General features: G+C 35.1%; 1 protein-coding gene and 1 pseudogene across 2 annotated transcripts; both read left to right on the forward strand.

Annotated features, from left to right (window-relative positions):
- Positions 1-1,828: 1,828 nt before the first annotated feature.
- On the forward strand, positions 1,829-15,925 carry LOC111801469 (Di-glucose binding protein with Leucine-rich repeat domain-containing protein). 2 transcript variants are annotated; one of them, XM_023685483.2, is made up of 9 exons: positions 1,833-2,173; positions 2,265-3,314; positions 3,478-3,628; positions 3,701-3,772; positions 3,979-4,047; positions 4,496-4,564; positions 4,747-4,824; positions 13,052-13,260; positions 15,362-15,925. In XM_023685483.2, the coding sequence occupies exons 1-9, from the start codon at positions 2,104-2,106 to the stop codon at positions 15,466-15,468; spliced, it is 1,875 nt and encodes a 624-aa protein (XP_023541251.2). In that variant the 5' UTR covers positions 1,833-2,103; the 3' UTR covers positions 15,469-15,925. The 2 variants fall into 2 exon arrangements, with proteins under 2 accessions (XP_023541258.2, XP_023541251.2); XM_023685490.2 differs by lacking the exons at positions 13,052-13,260; positions 15,362-15,925 and adding an exon at positions 8,659-8,684 and having other exon boundaries at positions 1,829-2,173.
- A 5,968-nt stretch (positions 15,926-21,893) lies between these two features.
- On the forward strand, positions 21,894-22,996 carry LOC111801486 (AP2/ERF and B3 domain-containing transcription factor RAV1 pseudogene; annotated as a pseudogene).
- The last annotated feature ends 2,490 nt before the right edge of the window (positions 22,997-25,486 follow it).

The raw sequence follows: 25,486 nt of genomic DNA on the forward strand, positions 1-25,486 counted from the left end.
CTTAAAGGTCACTTGATCGATGATCAACATGAAAATGACATCCTACAAGAAATGTGGTTGAGACATCCTAAAATTGGATAGGATAAGCATGCAAAATATGGGGTATGGTAAACCTGCAATATCAAGAAGTCTTGTAAAAACATGGTGCATCCCATTTAGGTGAGGGAATCATGGAACATTGCTAAAGTTGGCTTAGGACATCCTACCTAGATGAGAAAAATATGAACATCACTCTAAAGCTGGCACAGGACTTCCTATGCAGATGAGAAAACACATGGATATCATGATACACCTCATGGTGGAAGGCAAAGGGTCACCTTGAGCATGATTAGAGTATTACCTAGCATTCTTGGAGGTCATCATAATTTTAGGGCATGGTGTGTAATGTTCTTGACTTGTTCATGTCCATATGGTAGTAATCTTGACATAATATTATAGACTATCCCTAAAGTAATGCATACTTGTAATACACCCTAACTCCATGGTATGCTTAGAGTTCATGAGGCTAAAGTAAGCATATATGTTTTATTCATGTCAACATATCATTCTCACGAGTATAATATCATAGATGTCATAATATATTTTGTGGGGTTGATGGAATCTTCATGAATTCTTATAAGGGAACATTAGGGGTATTTTTTTTTTCTTTAATCATTAAGTAGGTTCATACCCCAAACATGTTTGGATCCTTTTAAGATGCATGAATTCCTTATAAATTTCATGTCTTTTATGTCCTTAAGTCTTAGTAGACTTAAAAGCATGTGTGGTGCTCTTTTATGGGTTCTTGTCCTTGGAGCATTTTCTTAGTTTCATTGAGTTAATTATGACATAAGTCTCAACATAAGTCTCAATTATGACATAAGTCTTAACATGAATTTTTAAGCACTAATACAAGCACATAAGGCATGAATATGGGAACTTGTCATAATAGCTTGCATAAGTCTTTACAAAGATCCTAACACATCCCGTAAGGTTCTTAAGCAAATCATGAATCCTTATTAGGAATGATCACATCCCGTAAGGTTCTTAAGCAAATCATGAATCCTTATTAGGAACCTTTAGGAGCAGCTTAATCATTTCTTATCCCAACATGTTTTAATGCACTTAAAGACTTGCATAACCATTTAGTAACATTTAGAGTTCATTTGATTCAAACACTTTGAAATTTTGGCTAAACTTTCATGTCCTTAACCCTACTTAAAATCTTAAGTCATTTTGGAGGTTGTTTGGACCATGAAATATCATAAGAAAATTATAGGGGCATTTAGGTCATTTTATCATTAATTCTTGATTTAGTTTGTTCAGGTACTCCAATGACTTTGAAACTTTTAACAACATCTTATATTCTTGAGAGTAGGCCATATATAGGATGTAAGTCATTTGGTCCATAAATTAACACTTCATGTACCGTGGGGGTATTTTGGTCATTTTGCACTTATCATTAGTTTATGTCTCAAACGAACTCATGTGACTACCAATCTTAATTAAAAAATATTTTATTTTAAAAATCAAACCCTTCCCTAAGTTTGTTGGGAGTTGAGGAGTAGAGAAGTAAGTTGAAAATGAAATATTGTTATGATGTATAGATATTTGTGTTTTAATTAACCCAACAGGTAGGGTGTTGACAGAAATGCGTTCTATAATGCACACTTAAATTCCATTATTGCTTTGATATTTAAGTGCAAAGTTTATACGAAACCACAGCAAGACAATGCGTCAACCGTCAACGACCCAAAAAGCCCTGACCCCACACCCCACCACCACTCATCTCAATATAATACAAGAATTTCACTATATTTCCTAAAAAAAAAAAAAAAAAAATCAAGAAGAGAGTGAAGTGAAGGGAGTGATGGTGATAAAAATTGAGAACCGAAGAGGTCCAATTTGGATTGGAATCTGAAAGCGAACCCATCTTCTTCTTCTTTCTTTATTTACATTTCATTTCAGCACTGAGTTGTTCCTCCTTTTCTTCCACCAATTTCGCCTCCATTACCCCAAATCAACCCCCTCTTCTCTCTCCTTTTACTTTCTTCTTTCTTCTTTCCCACTTTCCTCTCCTCCATCTCTGAATTCTCTCAACCTCCCAAGCTCCCACCGCTCAACATGCCTTCCTTTGTCCTCCTCTTCTTCTTCTTCCTCATCCCTTCTTCCATGCCTGCTCCTTATCCCTTCAGTAAGCTCCATTTCACTGCTTTTACTCTCTCTTTCACCTTCTTCTCCAACTTCCACTGACTCTGATTTACTTTCCCCTTTTTTGGTTTCAGGCATTTCTTACCATATTGACTGCGGTGGTCTAATCAACTCCACCGACCCATTTGGCACTACTTGGCTCTCCGACCGATTCTACACCGGCGGCACCACCGGAATAGTCTCTGAGCCCCTCATTTTCCATCACCCACAAGAAAAGAATCTCAGATTCTTCCCTCTTTCCTCCGGCAAGAAGAATTGCTACATTATACCCAATTTGCCCTCTGGTCGATACTACTTCCGCACATTCACCGTCTATGACAATTACGATGGAAGGTCTCACCCTCCTTCCTTTGATGCCTCCATTGAAGGCACTCTCGTCTTCAGTTGGCGTTCTCCTTGGAACGAGAACCTCGCCCGCCATGGCGCCTACTCCGATCTCTTCGCCTTCGTTACCGATGGTGAGGCTGATTTTTGCTTCTACAGCCTTTCTACCGATTCTCCGGTGATTGGGTCTTTTCAGCTCGTTCAGGTCGATCCCTTGTCATATAACTCAACCGCCATTGGAGAGAATTTCATTCTTGTTAACTACGGAAGGATTACTTGCGGTTCTGAGCAATGGGGCCCTGGGTTTAGCAATGATACCGACGTTTTCGGTCGCTCCTGGCAGTCTGATTCGGACTTCATAATCCCCACTCTGAAACAATCGGTTAGAGTTTTGTCGACTACAAATTCCGTAAGTGGGACCGATCAGCAGCCCAATTATTTTCCGATGAAATTGTATCAGAAGGCGGTCACTGGGGGAAGAGGGGTTCTTGAGTATGAATTGGGGGTGGACGCCAAATTGGACTACTTGATTTGGTTGCATTTTGCAGAGATTGATTCGAGTGTGAAGAAGGCCGGGCAGAGAGTGTTCGATGTGTTTATAAATGGCAATAATGCGACGAGGATCGATATCTTTGCAAAAGTGGGAAGTTTTGGAGCTTATTCATGGTCTTATACTGTGAAGAATTTGAGTAGCTTGACTTTGACTGTGAAGCTTGTGGGGGTGGTTGGCTCGCCGCTACTCAGTGGGCTTGAGAATTACGCTTTGGTTCCCAGAGATCTTTCCACCGCGCCGGAGCAAGGTATGTGCGTTTTATATCATCATTGGCTTGAATTTCGGGCTATTGCTCTCTGTTGTAATAAACTTGAATTTGGGCATGATGCATTTCGATTGTAAAGTATGTAGAATGGAACTTGAATATGTTAACAATTTTAGAGGCACCTTTATTTTTTGGATGATTGCAGTGTCTGCAATGAGAGCATTGAAAGAATCACTCCGTGTGCCGGGCAGAATGGGTTGGAATGGCGATCCTTGTGCTCCTACAAACTGGGATGCCTGGGAGGGAATAACATGTCGACCCAACAAGAACGCGACTGCCCTTGTTATATTTCAAATGTAAGCATCATAAAATATCTCTTCCTTTATTAGCAAGAGAGATTTACCTGTTTAAATCATTTGCCATTTCAGTGATCTTGGAAGTCAAGGTTTGAAAGGGTATATCAGTGACAAAATTATTCTTTTGACAAACTTAGTAAGCCTGTAAGTATCGTCTTAAAATTCTACTTTCCTATAATTGTCGTCTAAATGCTGTCAGTTGTGACATCTACTAGCTCGTTCTCATCTCACTTGCTCTTTACTGTCAAATCTGAAGAATCAGTTCTTGCATATTAAAATTTGACCTTCTCATGGTTCTTCAGAATCATAATAGTTTTTGTTTTGCTTTGTTCTTTTCGTCAAATGTACAGAAATCTTAGTTCTAACTCATTGGGGGGCACGATACCACCTGGGCTCGGTGAAAATTCTCTTACCCGGCTGTAAGTATGATTGTTTTCTTTTACTTGTTCAGTTGCAGTCATTTATCTATGCTTGAAAAATTAAAAGAAAAATCTTGTCTGAAGTTAATGAAAAATTTTGTTCGTTGAGGTTCGAATCTCTATTCCTACAAATGGTTAACGTAGGAAAAAGGGAAGACGAAAAGGGCAATAATCTTATCCGAAGTTAATGAAAAGTTGTGTTTGTTGTTAAAAAAGAAACCTTATATATTGTTGAATTCACATGGTTTGGAACCATCATTTTCAAATTTCTCTTTAGTGTTACATGTATTAAAAATATTGTGTTCTACAAATACATACCTGTGAAGTTATAGTTTTATTTTATGTGGGTATTATTTTGTATTACTTCTTTTCACGAAATGATTTGGTGTTCATAAATAGCAGCATCTTTCAGTGATTATGTATGCTAAAATTTATCTGACTTTTGTAGGGATTTGTCAAATAATGAGTTAACAGGATCTATTCCAGATAGTTTAGCATCTCCAAATCTGCAGCTTGTGTGAGTATTCTGCTCACCCTCTTTCCAATACCTTTTTTTTTTTTTAACTTTTTTGGTCTTCTTATTTTACTATGTGGTTTTAATACGCAGTATAAAAGCTTTAATTTTAGTTTTAAATTTTTAAATTTTAATTTCTCTGTGTTCTTAGTTTGGGTTATCACTTTTCTCTTCTATCTCATCAGGCTACTGAACGACAACTTACTGGATGGACGAGTGCCTGAAGAAATTTATTCAATTGGTGTGCATGGTGGAGCCATCGAGTATGTAAACTTCCATCTATATATTTTGAAGTGCTCATTCTATCTGTCACCACTCGATTTTTCACGAGATGCGGCTGGTTAAAAACTTTAAAACATGAAAAGACACGTAAAAATAGATGGTAAAATTTTTCGCATTTAAGATAAAACATAAATACATTTTATTTACAAATTCAAGTTTAAGTTTGAATACATAGGACCCGGTAATAAAACAACTTAAAAATATTAACTAGTTGAAAATGGTGTAGTTCTGTATGACACCTACTTGACCAGCTCCTTCTTTTCACCTGAAAAGAACTTAAATTAGTACATAGACTTAGTAAGTGGCCTATGGCTCTTAATCGTATTCTTGCTATGATAAGGTACTACACTACTTCTTAACTTGTTATGGTTCTTGTGGCAAGTACTTAGGCCCTTAGGTTCTATTCTTGAGTTATGAGTTCTTGTCATGATCTAACCTGAGGACCTTGGTTCTGAGGTTTCAACCTTGGTTCTGATTTAAAGACCTTAGTTCTAAGGTTCTGGGTTATTCTCTTCCGAACTTGGATCTTGATCCATGTTCTAGTTCTTGACCAATGTTTTGTTCTTGGTTATGCTTTTGTCCTGTTCTCATTTTGTTCCCCAAGACACTCTCCCTAGGACTTACGGTACAAGTCACGAACCTGACAACTTGTGTCTGAGGCTTAATACGTTCCAAGTGACACAGTCTTAACCTACGTCCAAGGCTTCATGCGTTTCGAACAACATCCTGAATCTGCATCCAGGGCTTCATACGTTCCAAGCAACATAGTCTAAATACTTACGCTCAAGGCTTCTTATGTTCCAAGGAGTGTAGTTTGAAAATCTACATCCAATGCTTCTTGCGTTCCAAGCGATGTCGCCTGAGTCATGAGCATGCTATACCGTAGGAGGTCTAGGGGTTTCTTGAGTTTCTGAGTCCGGGGACCTTGGTCCATTATCTTTGAGTGGTTAATTTTGATCTTACTTTACTTCCGGTCAAGCTCAACCTTCCTATGATATCCCCACCTCTTGATTGGAAGAGTGCGTGTCAGCCGAATCAATCTCCTAGATATCTCTCTGATCTATCAGGGGGGTACCTAAGTGCACCGACAGGTGAGATTTATGATCGTTACCGCTTATTAAGTTCTGTTACCCTAAATAACTTTTATATATATATAGGGAATTCTTCTTATAATAAGAATGATTACAAGTCTCTGTGTAAAGTCATGAATGCCCTCCAGCGTCAGCCCTTTACAATCAACCCTAGCATTTTGTTATCTTTATGGATGTAGGCTTGTGATGGTATTTCTCTTGGTTCTGGTTCATAAACCATTCAATAAATTCCAAGGCTTCATGAGTTTTGAGTGACGTAGTTTGAATCCACATCGAGGGTTCTTAATTTCTTGAGGCATAGGTCACATAACATACGTTATTAAGCTCTACTTAATTCTCTTGAATTGTGAACCCATCACGGTAACATGCACGAGTCATTGAAAATATCATAAAGTTATTCTGTATTCTTTCAAAAATTCTAGAAAAGTCTTGGATCTTAGGTAAGACTCATTTACTTCCATGGTGGGTAATGGTATTTGGATTCAAGGCTCTGCATGCTCTACGTTTGGAGGATTTGCGAATCCCTACTGCTTATATTAAAACTTTCCAAGGCCCGCCTCATGGTATCCAGGTTGAAAGAGATAAATTGAACAAGTATGGTCACCCTCTATTGGGATGTACTATTAAACCAAAATTGGGATTATCTGCTAAGAATTATGGTAGAGCAGTTTATGAATGTCTAGGCGGTGGACTTGATTTTACCAAAGATGATGAAAACGTGAATTCCCAACCATTTATGCATTGGAGAGACCGTTTTCTATTTTGTGCGGAAGGCATTTATAAATCACAAGCTGAAACAGGTGAAATCAAGGGACATTACTTGAATGCTACTGCGGGTACATGCAAAGATATAACTTAGTTTAGGTTTCCAATTTGCTCGGAGTAACTTGAGATCTTGAATATATTTTTATGTCCATACAAATAGGCCTTACCCAATAGTAACAAGTCATTTGGAGGATGTTTAGACCTTGAGATGTCTTAAAGGGTCCTATGGGCATTTTCGTCATTTTACCCTCTAATCTTTGATTTAGACTTTAACGGTCTTCCCGTGACTTTATTTTACAAAGTCACTAATCATCATGATATAAGACCTATTACAAACGTTTCATGCCATTGGGAGGGCATTTAGGTCCCAAACGGAAGGTAACTGTCATAGGGGCATTTTGGTCATGTGCATTATTTGTTGATTTACCACTTATCTTTATCCAAGGACCACTAAATTTCATGTATTCCCTTTCCATGTCAGGTTATTATCAGATTTAAAATTTCATAGATAGTTGAGTTTTAGTGGGTTATTTTGACCTTACTTGAATCTCCAGTAATTTGCTCGATTCAAGGCCTTAACTCATGGTTCTTGTTGTTTTTCTTTTTTATTCATTTCATTCATATTGGTTTAATGTCCATATTAAAATTCAAATGATTTCTACTAGTATTTCTTAATAAAAGCCTTATTTGACTACTTACCTCGGTGTTGACATTTAGGTCCTCGGTTCTCAAGCTTCTGCTATTCAAATTGCTCCAATTTTTTTTTTTATTAGATCCATCTTTTGAGTCAGTTTTAAGAACCATAAAGAAATTCATGAGAACCGGTTTAGGAGGGGTTTAAATTGATCAAAAAGTGGAGTAAGGTCAACATAGCTACCTACCTTTGACTTTTATTGGTTAAAGTTTGACCTTTTACTCTTGGTCTTCACTATTTTTCTCATCATATACCTCTGGTTTTTCCCTTGTACAACTCTATATAGATCTTAAATTGACTCGATTTCTTCACAAAACGTTTAGATTAAATTTTAAAGAAGTAGAGACCAATTTCATACTGTTTGATATGTAGCTTGAGTTATAACCTTCAAAAGTTCACCGAAAAACATGTTCTTCGTCGGAATAAATCCATTTTTTTTTTAATTGGCTAGAATGTTCTAGACTTTACCGGGCCCCAATCCTTCATGAAACTTGTTGGAAATCTCATATGGAACGTGTAGGAGTTGGTAGGAGGAAAAATAATTAACCATAGCCCTCGAATTTAGAAGAGACCGAGGAAGAAAACCCTATAATCTAAAAGCTTCAAACTTGAGTTTTAGGAATTCTCATCACTAGATTCTTGTCTTAAAACATTGCTCAAAATTTCAAAATTTCTTATTTATAGATGAAGCTTGCATCATTGATTGTTCCATAATCGTGCTGAATTTTCTCTTTTTATTTTGAACTTTTCTGGAATACTCGTTGGAAATATCTACTTTGATAAGGGTGCTGCCAACATTGGTTTTGAATTTCAACCTCTAGATCTAAAGAACTTCGAGTCTTCTTGAACATATTCAAATTTCAGCTCAATCCAACGGTTGGATGTGAAGATACGGATGATTTTATACTGCTAGACGATTCTAGAACCAAATCTGCTTGTAGATTTTCTTCGTGGCATTTTCATAATTAGGAGGAACTTCGGTCATTATTGTAATTTGTCACTTTTTATTATTTTTCTAAAGAATCCGAACCTTTTCTAAAAATTCTTTACCCTTTGTTGGTCATTTCCCCCTTCTTAATCACCTTGAAATTCCTTTCGGTTACCTTGAAATTCCTTTCCCCGAAAGTTCCTTGAAATTTGGAAAAATGATCTTTTTTTTTTCTTTTTTTTTGTCCTTTATGCTTCCATTTTCCTTTCTTAATCTTTTTCCAAAGGCTTTAAAACCTTATATTTATTTGTCAATGACATTGAAATTACTTGCTCAGGGCCCTCGTTCTTGCTTGAATCCCTTAGAATCCCTTGAGAGATGCTTCGTCTCGACCAAGTATGTACACCCTTCAAGCTTTAAGACAAGTATACCTTAGGATTCTAAGTGTTTATCTAACTTGTTACTGTACAAGCTAAGACTCAAGATAACTTTAAGAACCCTAAGGGACAAAAGGGACAAGTAGTAACCCTAAAAGCTCATGATACCAAGTGGAAAGAACTAAGGTTATAGACCCCCAAAAGAACTGCCTCAAGAAAGAAGAAAAAAAAAAAAGAAAAAAAGAAAAATCCTTACAAGGACTACGGGTAGTTACCAGGTTAAGGAAAATCTTGTAACACTAAGCAAGAAGGGTTTAAGCCCCTAATAGCCCACTGACAAGCCTTATATAAGAAGGAACCAGAGAAATCTTTCGATACAACCTTGGAGGAACAAGATTGATCATGTCAAGGCTCCTTGTATATAAGGAAAGAAGATAAGTCTTAAGATATAAACAAATGTGAGGAAGCTGGTCATCTCAACAAAAGACATTGGGAAGACAATCAAGAGAAACAAAATGCCGAAATAAGTACTTGGCCTCAAGATATGGCAAGATATAAGTTAAGGACTAAGGCCACAAGGACAATTATAAAGACGAGCTGGAGAAGGACAAAGTAGGAAAAGGACCCTCAAGCAACATGGAAGGATATGATTAAGAATAAGTACCTCCAAAAGACAAGTTAAAAGTAATGAAATTTCCGGACTGAAAGTAATAAAGAGGAGAAGAATTTGGAAGGATATGATTAAGAATAAGTACCTCCAAAAGACAAGTTAAAAGTAATGAAATTTCCGGACTGAAAGTAATAAAGAGGAGAAGAATTTGTAATACCCGAAGTAAGGTTAAAATAACTCAGGTAAGGCACCATGTAAGGTCTAAAGGATCTAAGGAAAGGAATCAAGGGATTCAAACAATTTCAAATGTCCTAAACAAGTAATTTCAATTTGTAACAAATGATTATATGAGATTTAAGGCTTTTGGGAAAAGATCTTAAAGAAATAAGCATAAAGGGCAAAAAAGTCATTTAAGAAACTTCTCCGATTTTTAATTCTTTGTACAAAACGAATTTCAAGGTGCTTAAGAAGGAAAAAATGACCAACGAGGGATAAAGGATTTTTAGAAAAGTTTGGATTTTTCAGAAAAATAATAATAAAATAATAAAAAATGGCAAATTACAAAAACGTCCCTGAAGTTCCTCCTAATTACGAAAATGCCACTGAAGAAAATTTGGAAGCAAATTTGGTTCTAGAGTCGTCCTCCTTCTATACAAAACTGTTTGTATCTCCACATCCAACCAACCCTTGGATTGAACTGAAATTTGAATATGTTCAATAAACTCTAAGTTCTGATCCAACGGTTGAAATTCAAGACGAATGTCGGCAAAACTCTCATCGGAGTAGATATTTCCGACAAGTATTCCACAAAAGTGAAAATTCACCATTGGAATAATTAATGAACGTGGAAGTTTCATCTAAAATAAGAAATTGTGGGCAATGTTTTAAGACAAGAATTCGAGAATTTCTAAAACTCAACTGTGAAGCTTTTAGTTTATGGGTTTTTGTTTCTCGGGTTTCTTCTACATCCGAGGGTTATGGTTAATCATTTTCCCTCCTACACATTCCATATGAGATTTCCAACTAGTTGCACGAAGGAATCAAGGTCTAGAACTTCCCGACCAATAAAAAGTTTTCTAGGTTTATTATGGTGAAGAACATGTTTTCCAGTGAACTTTGTAAGGTTATAACTCGATCTACAAACCACAACAGTATGAAATTGGTCTCTACTTCTTTGAAACTCCATCTAAACGTTTTGTTAAGAAATTGAGTTAATTCATAGTATGTATAGAGGTGTAGGGCAAAATGAGAGGTATATGATAAAAAAAAATAGTGATTTTCCAGCCAGGAAGAAGATGAAGCCTAGAGTCAAAAGGACCAATACAAAACCAAGGTAGCCCTTGCCTTTCTACACATTTCGATCAATTTGGACTCCTTCCAGACCGGTTCTCATGAATCTCTTTGGGCTTCTTAAAACTAGTCTAAAAATGGATCTAATGAAAAAAACTTAGATTAATTTGGATACCAGAAGCTTGAGAACTGAAGACCCGAATGTCAAGGTAAATAACTATGTTGGACTTTTATGAAGAAATACTCGTAGGAATCATTTGAATTTTAATATGGACCTTAAACCAAGTACGAATGAAAGGTCGTGAATCGAGCGAATTGCTCGGGATTCAAGTAAGGTCAAAATAACCAACTAGATAAGGATACATGAAATTTTAAATCTGAAAATAACGTGACATGTTAAAAGAATACATCAACTTTAGTGGTCATTAGATAAGGATAAGTGTCTAAATCAACAAAATGACTAAAATGCCTACATGACATGAATCTTTGTAATAGGTTTGTTTCATGATGATTGATGACTCTGTAAAATTTGAAAAATTTGACGGTCATTGGAACAGTTAGTCTTAAAGGATTAAAGGATAAAATGATCAAAATGCCCCTATATCTCAAAGTCTAAACATCCTTCAAATGACTTGCTACTTTTGTAACGCCTATTTCTAATGACAAAAATTTATATTCCAGATTTGAACACATTATGACTTCATGATATTTTCAATGACTCATTATCGGGTTCCTAATTCATAAGAATTAAGTAGAACTTAATGTATGACCTATGCCTCAAGAAATTAAGAACCTTGAAAATTTATAAAATGTTTTAAGAACAAGAACGAAGGGATATACCAACCCGAGAAATAACATATGCCTCAAGAAATTAAGAACCCTAGAAATTTATAGAATACTTTAAGAACGAGAACCAATAGAAATACCAACACAAGCCCTACATCTACAGAGATAAGCAGGATACTAGATACGGATAATGGACTAAGGTCCTCGCACTCAAAAACTCAAGAAACCCTAGACTTTCCATGGTATAACATCACTTGGAACGCAAGAAATCTTGGATGTAGGTTTTCAAACTAGGTGCTTAGAACGTAAAAAGCTTTGAGGGTAGGTATTTAGATTATGCCACTTGGAACGTATGAAGCCTTGGACATAGGTTTTCCAACCATATCGCAAGGAACGCATGAAACCCTGGATGCGGGTTCAGACTACGTCGTTCGAAACACATGACAACTTGGACATAGGTTAAGACTGTATTGCTTGGAACATATTAAGCCTCAGACACAGGTTGTCAAGTTCATGACTTGTACCGTAAATCCTAGGGGGAGTGTCTTAGGGAACAAAACAAGAACCAAACAAAAACATAACAACTTATGGGTTTTTCATGGACAGTACTGGGCGACATGGGTATGCCAATATTACACTCCAGCCCATGTGTCGAAGGTTGGATTATGCACCCACTATCCGTAAATGACATAACATGGGCACGGGAGGGCCAATGACTTGATTGAACTTGGATTGATGGATGTTCGAGATGTCCCAAGATTATGAACGACACATGGGCCCGTTCTCGATGGTTGACGACACCCTGTGACTTGGAATGGCATCAAAACATAAGGACCATGTTAATTGGGAACCAAAATGATGTTGGATGTAATGTTGCACATGAGAGACCTTGGCTTCGAGTAAAGGCAAGGTCGAGCCGAATAACTTGGCCTAGTATAAAGACAAGTTGGTTGTGTCGCAGATGATTGAACCCATAATATCTCCCGACCAGATTGAATATTCCAACTACAGAATTGAATGAATGAAGTTGATAGGTCCATGTAATGAAGGTGCCTCCAAGTTCATAGAGCATTTGGAATCGTTGTTTTCTCAGGGACAAAATGTCCCTAACATGCTTCCAGTTGAAATTTCCCTTTTAGATTACAGAACTCATGGACTTGACATCTGCTAATTTTAGATAAAGAAATCTGCATAAAAAAATAAAATAAAAATGTTAGAACAGAGTAATCCTTTCAAACAAGAACAAAGCTTTCTTTTGGAATTGTTAATTCCAATCCATCGCTTGCATCTCCATGGATAATAATCATGATTTTAGTTTATTGAATCAACATCTCTTTTAGCTTTCACTTGGTACAAATTTTATCCTCCTTTTTGTAATTATAGTTTATCTTCCCATTTTCATTAGATTTGGGTAAAAGTAAAACGGAAGGTAGAGAATAAAAGAAATTAAAGCTTAATGATAAAATAACTTACCAAACATCAAATGCCTTAAATGCAGTATGACACATTTTTTGTTTATATTTTACTTGAATAACAAAACTTACCACTACACACACGCACAAGCACAAGCACAAGCACACAATATATATTATACTTTTTTTTTTTTTTTTAATTTTAAAACAATCAACATTAATTTTGTGTGCTGTGTTTTGTTTTTTTTCCTTCAGTCTGTCTGGTAACAAGGGTTTATGCGGTGTGCCTTCCCTACCAACATGCCCTATATTCTGGGAAAATGGGCGGTTGTCTAAAAATGGTAAAATTGCAATAGGTGTATCATCCACCTTCCTTTTCTGTGCACTGCTGGCAGTGATCTACATATGCTGCATCAGAAGACGTAGAAATGATTATGATTTTGGGTTGCCGAGTGAATTAATTTGTAAGTATCATGTTCAAACACCTTTGATTTTCTCTCTTCTTTTTTGTTTACCCCCACCCTCAACTAATCTAAGATTTTGCATGAAACAAGCAATTCTTATTTAGATTTATAGATTCCTTTATGCTGTTTCTTCTTGTTACTTTATTGTTTTTCTTCAAATGTTACCAAACAGAAACTGAATCGAAAAAAATATTTGGTATTTACTAGTAAAAAGTTAAACATGAGCTTTTACTGGATTGAAAGGATCGATGTAAGGGTAGTTGATAGATCATCAGAACTTGTAGTGACAGAATCTATTATGCAACAGAGAACAGGAGGTGAGCTATCACTGTTATGTTTGGAGATGCTGATATCTGATGATGATAGTTTGGATGGTTGGTTTGAACTAAAGAAAACTTACTCTTGGCCTAGTATTAGTTGGAATAGGGAAGGAGAGCATTTTACAGTTGGCTGGGATGAGTTGGGAAGGCAACCTTAATCTATCTTTGGTTCTCCCCACAAAGGACTCTATTCGAGAAGTTTCTTGACTCGTTTTAGGTCGCCACAAACAAGGAATATTTCCATTCTAGGAAGCACAAATGCTTTATCCCAACATGGGCACATTGTTTTGGAGAAAGTGTTCTTGTTAGACACATGGTAGGCATGGATGTGTTCGAACATGCTTTGGGCACATGTTCGATACCCAAATAGAAGAAGTCATGCAAAGAGAGTGTTGGGACATGGAGTCTGATGCTTGTTTTTAGTAAAAGATCTGGTAGGATATATATAATAGAAGGATATATATATATAGTAGATATTTCGTAAAGATCTGGTAGAGATATATGTGATAGATATTTTTGAATCTGTTAAAGCTATATTTAGTAATCGAAAACTATATATATTAGTACTTTCAAAATGTACTCTCCCTCTTCTACATACCTGAAGTTATCAATAAAACTTTTAGCCAATTTTCATCCTCGAATTTTCTCTCATATTCTTTGTATTCATCTTGAGCGATCCTAATAGAGAGAGGAATCAAGGATTCAGAAATAGAAAAACTTACCAAACATGAACCCCAACGTGTTCATATCCTACATAATCAAACATTAATGTGTTGCCTTATCTATGTCATGTCGTCTTAAACCAGTTCAAATGATTATCATCTAACCCCTTAGAAAAGCAAGCCTTTTTCACAAGGAAAGACCTGGACCTTTTGAACCATTGAACTTCAAAAGGACTATTGGATTATTTCCTAGATGACGACCTAAATAATTAAGGGGAAAGGACCCAATCTCACAATCTGCTATGGAAGCCCATCTTTCAATCTTATCATCCCATCAATTAGTACCACATAGAGCTCTTATCCTTGTTAATATTCAAACACAAAATGATCTCAAACGTTGAAAGGATTGAATTAAAGATTCACTATATAGTCCTTGCTCGAATAAAAGATCATGCCTGAAATTTAGTTGTCAAAGTTGGTGAGTCCTAAAGATTCTCATGTGAGAAATTGTGGATGAATCTTCTGATGTAGGACAAAAAGTGGTGAACAATAAAGCTCTACTAGACATGCCAATCTAATGGAGGCTCAATGATCTTTGTTCAAGGAGAGGATTGTTAAGGGTCAGTGTCAAATATCCCACTCTGATTGAGTTTTATCATACAAGTAGCAAGCCTCAGAAAGAAAGATGGTATGACTTGGATATCAAACAAGTTTGAAAGTTGACAAGGAATAAGGATAAGATAGGCAAGGAAGTACACTTGGATATCAATGAGGTGGTGCGCTCTAGAAAAAGTAGACAATATCATACCATTATAGAATTATGAGGAGGTATATTGTCTTTAACGTCTAACCATGCATGAAAAATGTTTTTCTTAAATTGCAACCTCATGAGAAGTATGTACTTGCATTTCATGCGTCCGATTTGTATGCTGCTGTCTAGTCTCTATTATTCATAATCTGATTATCTAAGCCCGGACTGCGACTTTTTTTGTTTATGGTTATGATTTCTTGCTAAGAACTGTGTTTTAGTTTTAGCTTTTTTTTTCCTTTTACACAAGGGATGATTTTGGTTGAATTGTGTGCTAACACATGCAACTGCTTCTGATAACTATTCTCCAGCTCTTGCTGCCAAAAGGAACAGATATCAGAGGCAGAAATCCTTAATGCTCCTGGAAATGGAGAGTCAACACGCCAAGGGATTATCACCTTTCAGTCCTCTCAACTGAGTTATGTCGCAAAAAACAGGAAACAGAGAGACTTTTGAAACTGCAACCGACCTTTATAATGCTAACTAACTTAAACACGACCGCACAGGACGCCTAAACAGAATACAATCATCGGCTGTGGTGCTGAAATGAGACACAGAATAATGTGGAGAATCTGTAAGCAAGCATTGTATCAGAGAGAGCAATTACATCTTTTTTGATGAATTGAACAGTAAGAAGTTTGGTATGTAGCGCATTTGATATATGATTGGTGTCCATTTGGAAAGCACAGATCATTATTCTACGTAATGGGATGTCTCCATAACATAACATGTAAGTTCTGTACCAAAAATGTATATACACTATTTTTGGTGGATAGCAGTCAGTTTTCTCATGAACTGCTTGTTATAAGTTATTGAATTTCCACGAATCTGTTTTTCCACCATTCATTTCATTGTCTAAGGTTTATTTCATTTTCTCTCGGGATATTATTTAATGAGTTGATAACAATGCAATCATTCGATCTAGATAAACACAAAGAACAAGAGAAAATGCAATGAATATTATTGACTAAGAGTTTATATGGATGATTTCAAGTAGTTTATATGGATGATCTAGATATACATCTTTATTAGTTTTTTTTATTATTTTCCATATATAATTTTACTATTTACGGTAACTAACTAGTTAGTTTTTTATATATCATTTTCTATATATAGTTTTACTATCTATAACAATTGATTAAGTTATAAATTAGCATCAAACTATGAATCCACTATCCTCGATCCCAAATAAGCTTAAATGTACAAGATTTTTGTTGGCAATGGGATCAAAATAGAAACTAAAATCTCATTCTTGAACACAGGATTGATGTTTTTTGTAATAGTCAAAAGATGTCAGAATCCCAGTGGCTGCAATACTTATATGTTTGTGGATTGCTGAGAAGATGCCCAACCCTTTTACATTTCAATATATTATAGTAATTTATTGGCGTGACAAAATTGAAATTATTATTTAGTGAAGTTTATTAGAAACATGGCCCAGTCTTCTGCTGCAACTTGTGTGTCTTCATTCTCTGCTGTTTCCTCCGACTCTGCCTTCATTCATATTTCAAGGTTTCCCATTACAAAGAAAAAAAAAAAAAAAAAAAACGTTACCATTTCACAACAAACAACAACACATATTACCATCCAGTCAATGTGGGACTCACTCCCAATAATCCTTAACAACATACCAACCGGTTGATTCCTCACCCACTCCTTTAAGCTTATTATTAACACACAAACACCATTTGGTTTGGATTTGGATTGAACCAAATCAAAAGCCAAAAAAACAAACAAACTATGTATGAAAAGTCAGTGAGAGAGAATGTAAGCAATGTGATTGGATGGGTGAGGGAGTTGAAAATTCTCCAATCCAATTTTTTCAAACACAACTTTTAAAAAAGGAAAAAGAAAAAGAAAAAGAAAAGTTATAAGCTTTTGCATGAAATTAAATGGTTTGTAAATGCCCACATCTGATGTTTACAAAAGGCGAGGAATTGGTCAGTGTGAAGTTTGCTGTTAAAAACAAATTAAAAGAAAAGAAAAAAGTGTCTGTTTCTTTTGACTTTTGAGGCCAAACCCATCTGTCCATGCAACCCTACCAGTTGACTTCACTCCACACTTCATTCCATTCCATGTGTTCTTCAACTAAACCTATTCTCTTCTTTGCTTACCATTACAAACCATTCTCGCCTAACTTGGTCAAAAACTCACCACGTAACTATCTATCGAGTATTATTGGAACCGCAAGTTGGTTACCTAAAACAAAAGAGGTTTACATTCGTTTTTAGACTAACGCTCCATTCGATCGTATTTGGAACGAAAATAAAATTGTATTTCATGTTGTATATCATATTTATAGGTTGATGGTATTGATAGAATATTTGTTGAACATTAAATATTATTTCATGTTTTTTTTTTTTTTTTTTGTTTATTTATTTATTTTTTTTTTTTTGAAGCTTTTGAGGGTTTGAGGAGACATAATTTGACCATATAAACAATGATTCGTAGAAGCCATCACATGTAACAAGTTGGATATAAGATTATAAATTGAGTTAAGAAATGTTTTATTTAAAAAAAGAAAAAAATAATAAAGTTTGTGATGAAATTTCAAACTCACATGTTTGTTGGAATGGAAAAGGCCATAAATGTCTTCAAGCACACCACCCAAATATTTGACTTTATCTAAGATTACCAATTATTTCCATCATAACCCAAATACCTTTTGTTTACCAATTTTATGCAAATAATAATTAAATGCAACTAATATTATGATGCCTTTCATTTCTGGTTAAATATAATCCTTCTCTTGTGGGTTTTGTTGACCTTTTAAGTAGACCTGGTGGGAATTTATTACCTAATTTATTACAATAAAAAAAATTTGGGAAATCAATGGTATTTGCAAGTGGGCAGCCATTGGTTCGCCAAGTGGCCAGCTTTTATTTGACTTCTGTGTAATGACTTAAATTTTACTCAACTTGGCCTATTTCTAAATCTTTCTTTCTTTTTCTTTTTTTAATATTATTATTATTATTATTATTATTATTATTATTATTATTATTATTGAGAGATTTGAGGCTACACGGTATTAAAACAAAAATAAATAAATATATATATATATATATATATATATAAAGAAAGAATTTAATTAAAATATTATATAAAATTAACACCGTCAGCATCCAAGAGATTGGCAAAGGGAGGAATCAAATGGGAGAGTTGTCGTAACTAAGCATCTGTGGGCACCGTAGAATTGCTTAAAATCTGTGTCGTGAGATTTAAGGAATGGCGGGGCCCACTTGATGACTATTGGTGGTCAACCATCATTAGTCAATGAATTTTTGTACACAGTTGTGTGGTCCATGCTCTACCTTATCCTTTTCCCCCTTGCTATGTTGTTTCCTTTTAACCTTTTTTTTTTTCTTTTCTTCTCTTTTGGCTCCCTAACCCAAACTTAATTATTTATATTAATTGTACTTCAATTTTAATGAATTTCAATATCAATATATTAAAATTGAACTTAATTTGTACAATTAATATTTAATAATAATGAATTTTAATTATTCTACAAATAACATAAAATTTTAATAATTAAAATTAATATAAATACTTGTACAAACTGGGAAATTGGGCTAAATATTTAAAAGTAATGTAAAAAAAAAAAAAAAAATTAATATAATAAAAATAATATTATTTCGTAATCATAATTGTTGTTATCATGTTAGTCCTTTTCAAAAGAAAAAGATATGCTTCCTTTTATACTAGTCTAAATATTTAAATATTTTTGTGATAGCATTATTTTCACATTAAAAAAAAAAAAAAAAGCTTCTGAATAATAATAATAATAATAAAAAATTAATAAATAGTTTTAAAAATTATAATGAATTTGTTGAGAATAACGAAACTAACTAAAATTAACTAATCCCAGGTTGGAGTAAATATTCAAACACCAATATATTTTAATACGAAAGCTAATGGCTTACTACATCAGCTCTTTTTATTTTTTTTAATCTATAGTTTGTCTTTTTTTATTTTTTTATAGACTCGAATAGAGAAACTAGGTGTCAATTATAATTTGGTCTGTTGTTTCCTAATTTTTTTTGTTCGAGTTTTTTTCTTTTCGATCCAATTTTATTGGCTAAAAGAAATTTGAAAAGTCTACAAATTTATTTTAGAAAAGACTTTTTTTTTTTTTGGTTTTGGCTTGTTTAACATTGACTTGGACCAATGATGAATCCGTTGAAAGCGTGTCATATTTTTGTGTGTGGAAAATTGGCGAGAAGTTAGTTAAGGTTTTAAAGGAGCAGAGGTTGAAGTATAATAAAAATTGAAGGACCATAAAATAGAAATTTATTTTATAGGTTTAAGCAATAATAATATTATTGGTAGTGGGATGTAATAGAAAAAGCAATTTGATGACGTGTGATTTAAGCCCAAAATGGGGTGAACCAAACCAATGAAATGATTCATTATCTTTGTTGAATTTATTTAAATTGGGTGGCCAAGTGGAACACACCCCACCAAACTATCTTCCTCAACCACCCTGTGATATGATGGTATTCAAACACGTTCTGTTTTATTATATATTTTAATTTTGAAATTAGAAGATAAGTGAAATAATTGAGTAAAGGGAAGGTGATGAAGCATATCTAGAAACCAATAAAAGCAACCCAATACCATTCATTGTAGGAATTAAAATATTGGTTCAGGAAGCTGCAATCAGTTTTATAGAAAGAAAAAAGCAGTCTAAAATTGGGTTATAAAAGGCATGCCCAAATAAAAATACATTTTATTCCTTTTCAACTTTTTAAGATTTCAGTTTCCTTTTGATAAAAAGAAGAAAAAAAAAAGAAAAAAAAGAAAAAAGGAAATATATATATATATATATATATCTTAATAATGGAGCCCACAATTTTTGACTGTTCAACCTTATCATCACTCTCAGATTACAATGCGATAATGATCTCAATTAATTATTATTATTATTTTTTTGTTAACATTTTTGCCTTTTTCATCGTCTTTCTTATTCCTTGATTGGATTTTAAAATTAAAATTATATCTTGAATGAAATAATAGAATGAGTAAGTTTTAAAAATATTTAAAAAGTGAGAAATATGAGATTTGTAATTGGTGGGAGATGAGGTGGCAGTTGTGGGAGAGGACAAACGATGAGGTGTCGGAGCAATCTGAATTGATATAAAAAAAATTAAAAAAAAATGTGAAATCCAAACACACTTGCCTGAGAGTGCCGACATCTTCTCCTTCTCATTATTTACATGAACATATCTGTTTTCTTTTTTGTTTATAAAAAAAGAAAAAGAAAAAAAGGTAATGTGAAAATGAGCATTCGGTATCTAAAATGGAGATAGTGATAGAGATTTGATGAATACATGTGTGGGGGCATCAAAACAGATAAGCCATATCAATTTCAATTTTTATCTTTTATTATATTATATTATATATATATATATCGAAAGAGAGAGAGAATGTGACAAAATTATCTCACCAAAACAAACAAAGATTTTGGATTTTGGGTTTTGCTCAATATCCTTTTTCATTGCCTAAATCATAACTTCTAACTACATTTTTAGAATCTATACTTACTTTTTAACCTTTTTTTTTTTTAATCATTCTTATAGTTGGATCTGATCCACTTTTTAGTTTCATGATTTACTTGAAAGACTGAGTCTTGTGCTCTTGATATGCTTGGAAGATTGATTAAAATTTTGAAGTCATGTATGCTTCCAATGTTTTTATGTTGGGTTCAAAAATATCTTATTTATAGGTTGAAATCTTCAAATTATTTAGGTTTTGAAGTTTTCTAATGTTCAAGTTGTCATTGATTTTCTTGAAGATTGGAGCGATTATTATTTAGGTTGAAGCCTTAATCCATGATTAGGATTGAGAATAATCATTGATTTTTAAAGAGTGATTTGCCAACAATTATCAATAAATTCTTTTAATGTAGGATAAAAGATATTTGAATTTTTGAAATGGAAGAGAGGTGTTTGACACGAGTTAGAGTAGGATGAATTTTGTGAAAAGGCATTCATGAATTTGGATTTGAATTTTATTTAATTTTGAGAATAAATTTATATGTCCCAAAATTTGACGAAATTAAGTTTAATTATTTGGCCAAAATGATGGTAATGAAAATATGTGGCCGTTTTGAAATCAAAGAATTTAATTGTAAAAAAAAAAAAAAAAAAAAAAAAAAAAAAAAAAAAAGAAGGGGAAATTGTGGGTGTGGCGTAGGGTTTAGGGAGAAACCACGCGGGTTGAAATTTAAAAATAATTAGGGAGAGGAAAAGTGAATTGGATTGGAAAATTGGAATCTCACACGGACTTGGCCCCACCCATAAAACTACTATTTTCTCACCTCTCCCCATTTTGCCCCTCCCACTCCCACTCCCACTCCCACTCCCACTCCGAGTTAATATTCCCCAACGCTCCCTTACTCTACTCCCCACCATCTCCACCCTCCATTTCCATCACTTCTTTGGGACATTAAACTCAGAGTGGAATCCAAATTATGGGTCATTTATGGGTCTCCCATATTTTCATTTTAAACCCCCATTGCTTTCTATTTGAGGGGGGGATGAACTTGTAAAACTCACACAAATGCCCCAACTCAATTCAGGTCCACACTCATGTGATGTTCACATAAAACTGGGCCCCTACTTCATCCCTCTCTCTCTCTCTCTCTCTCTCTCTCTCTCTCTTCAACTTCTCCCACATACCCATATCATATATCTCCCACACCTATAATATTTGGATTCCATCCCTCCCCCTTTCTTTATTTTATCATTTCATTATTTTATTCATTCAAAATCAAATAAATAATAAAACCCCCTCTATATCTATATATCTATATCATATATATATATATATATATACATATATTCCACCCCCACCCTGATACCCTCAATTTCCATTTATTTCTCTAATTCAAACTCAGATGGACACAACAAGCTCTTTAGACGACAGCGCCGCCGCCAGTGACTCCACCTCCGTCTCTCCCGTCACCCCATTACTCTTCCACTCCTCCTCCTCCTCCTCCTCCTCCCCCCCCGGAGTACCCTACGACGCCGAATCCCGGAAGCTTCCATCTTCCCGTTTCAAAGGTGTCGTCCCTCAGCCCAACGGCCGATGGGGGGCTCAGATTTACGAGAAGCACCAAAGGGTCTGGTTGGGCACATTCAACCACGAACACCAGGCCGCCAAAGCCTACGACATCGCCGCCCTTCGCTTCCGCGGCCGCGACGCTGTCACCAATTTCAAGCCCGGCGCCTTCTCTTCCGTCGACGCCGCCTTCGAGGCTGACTTTCTCAACTCCCACTCCAAGCTCGAGATCGTCGACATGCTCCGCAAACACACCTACAATGACGAGCTCCAGCAAAGCAAGCGATACGGTGGAGGAACGACGACGACGACGACGACGACAGCGGCGGCGCACTCTCTCCAGAACGCGGCGTCGGAGTCGGACCGGGAGGTGCTGTTTGAGAAAACCGTGACGCCGAGCGACGTGGGGAAGTTGAACCGGCTGGTGATTCCGAAGCAGCACGCGGAGAAGAATTTTCCATTGGGGGAAGGGATGGGTTCGACCAAAGGAATACTCCTGAATTTCGAGGATATGGGAGGGAAGCTGTGGCGGTTCCGGTACTCGTATTGGAACAGCAGCCAGAGCTATGTGTTGACCAAGGGATGGAGCCGGTTCGTAAAGGAGAAAACCCTCAGAGCCGGGGACGTGGTCCGGTTCCTACGCTCGACCGGCCCGGATAAGAAGCTTTACATCGATGGCAAAGCAGGCGGAGTGAAGGCGGTTCAAGTGGTAAAGCTGTTTGGAGTGAATATTTTGGAAGTGCCGGTGGGGTGGTGCGGGAAGAGAGACAGAGAAGGCCTGTCGGAATTAGAAAGGACGAAGAAGCAAAGAATAGTCAAAGCATTGTAACACGTAATTAATTACATTTTCTTTTTTTTTTTTTTTTTTTTTTTTTTTGCTAATTAATTAAAATTGTAATTTTTGAAGAAGATGAAGAAGAACAACAACAAGTATTCAAACGTTGGAAGCTATGTTAATTATTTGGTCCTGCGTCTTGTTTGAAACAAATATGTCTCTCTGTCTCTATTTCATTGTCGGGATAAAAATTTGTTTTTTTTTCCTCCATATTTGTTGGGATAAAAATTATGCTTTGTTTTTCTTTGTTTTGACTTATTATTTAAAAAAAATATATGTATTTTTGAGAAAGCAAAAAATAAATGTGATTATGAAATGTTTTGAGAATAAGAATGAAAAGAAAAGTATAATAATCGTAAAAGGAGAAATTATTCAATAAAGAATATAATCTTATTTTTCACTTTTCTTCATTAGATATACATCAAAATTTATTCCTCAATTCATAGCAAATAACATAATATCATGCAAATAAAATGTTGTATAACACATATCCTAACCTAAATGGAAAAAAAAATATTAAACATGGTTCGAATATTTACAAAAATCGAGTGAATGACCCAACTTTTGAGATCTAAAAATGCAATTAGATGTCACATGGTTTGTGGTGTTACTTCCTTTTGTGACTATTTCTTGGGTTGGATACATAGTACTTATTTATACATAATTCATACATGCAGACATGAACTCACTAGATAGGCTTGTATATGTACACTCTAGACTTGACTACGGGTTAGCGAACGGTCATGTTGTCAGAAAACCAACAAAAAGGAAAGAAGTGTGTATCATTTCATGGTGTACATGTTCGTACAAAATATACTAAAGAAACATCCCATGTTCGTGATATATAACATGTATGAGGTTGAACATTTTTAAATCATGGTACATTGCTATGATTCAAATCATACTTTCGTACTTTTCATGACATAACCTTCCCATAAGACATACATATGTGTGCATGACATATCATTCATACCTGACTCATCCAATATTTCATAGGACATAACATGAATATAGTATCATATCATACCTACGTCAACCTACTAAAAGTACATAGCGTCCCACATAACACAATACAAAAAAGTAAAAAAAGTAAAAAAAAAGTAAAAAAAAAAAAAAAAAAAAAAAAAATTGTAGATAAACATACCACATAATACATGTTATTATAACATACCATTCATCTAACTTAACACAAAAGCGTTCCAACAGTAAGCTCACTTATCTTGTTGTCCTAAGTCGAAATCACTAAATTTGAGTCGATAGGGGTTCATATGGTTTGGGTCACCCCAACCAATAAAGAGTTGAAATGGGTTTGGTCTGGCAAGAAAAATGACTTCCAGAAATATTCTGACTATGAATATTCCATGCTATCATGTAGTTCAAACCTTAAGACTACATGTACCTAATGAACTCCAATGGGTTTGAACTACATGACCCTTATGGTAATTTTCTCAACTTAAAAGCTTATGAGAATGACGCAAACATGTCTTAGGCTTACTTTAGGGTCACAAACTTTACATTAAACTCCCTGAAAAGAGTGTTACAAGCCTTTATATTATACCATAGAGTTAGCCCATAGAGTTAAGTAGCATCCGAACTAAAACAAGTTCCCCACACACTCACGCCTTAACAATGTCTATAAGCTATTCCAAGGCCTAAATGAACACGAAAGGAGTTAAGATTTTATATTAAGATTTTACCTAAGGCCTAATTTTAAGTTAATTTTAAGGTTATAAAGGATATGGGAAACTTCAAAACAATTGGAGCTGGTTTATGACCCAAATCAAGATTTGGGTAGTAAATGACCAAAATACCCTAATATAACATTATGACGTTTTCAAGAACTAATTAGAGTCTAAATATTATGAAACTTTACCCGATAACCATTTATGACCTTATGGATGATAATGTAAGATTTCAAGGATATTGGAACATGTTTAGGGTATAAACCAAGACTTAGAAAGAAGACGACTCCCCTTTATAACAATTCATTGATTAACATGATGTAGGATTATTATTGATGATTTTATGAAAGACTTATGAATTATGCCTTGCTTGTGCTTCAAGTCTTAAGAAATAATTCTTAAAGCTTGAACTCAAAAACGTAAGAACCTAATATGATGCTCTAAGAATAAGAACCATGTAAAGATGGCAAAACCCAAGCCTTAAGCTTGCCAGGACACAAAGGATGCTAGGTTCTAGTGTACCTAGACCCACCACACGCCTTAAGCTAAAGATGTCAAATCTAAATCTTAACTTAAGGACATGTCGGGGCAATTATAGGTCAAATTTGGATCCCAATCCAATGAGATGTTGGAGCCACCATGATGCTAAATCTGGATCCTAATCCAAGGAGACATCGAGCCACCATGGGTTGAATCCGAAATTTGAACACTAGTTTGAATTAATTTGGATCCCAAGAAAGTTAGCATTCAAGAATTCACCACTCGGGCTCTAATCCCACCACGACACTTAAGATTTGTAAGTGTTATTTTAATCCATGTCTTAAGTGACCCTTAACCTCCCACCACCAACTCCATCA

This window comes from Cucurbita pepo, chromosome 1 (genome assembly GCF_057944985.1).
Source record: "Cucurbita pepo subsp. pepo isolate OVF chromosome 1, ASM5794498v1, whole genome shotgun sequence".
In the NCBI taxonomy this organism is placed as follows: domain Eukaryota; kingdom Viridiplantae; phylum Streptophyta; class Magnoliopsida; order Cucurbitales; family Cucurbitaceae; genus Cucurbita; species Cucurbita pepo.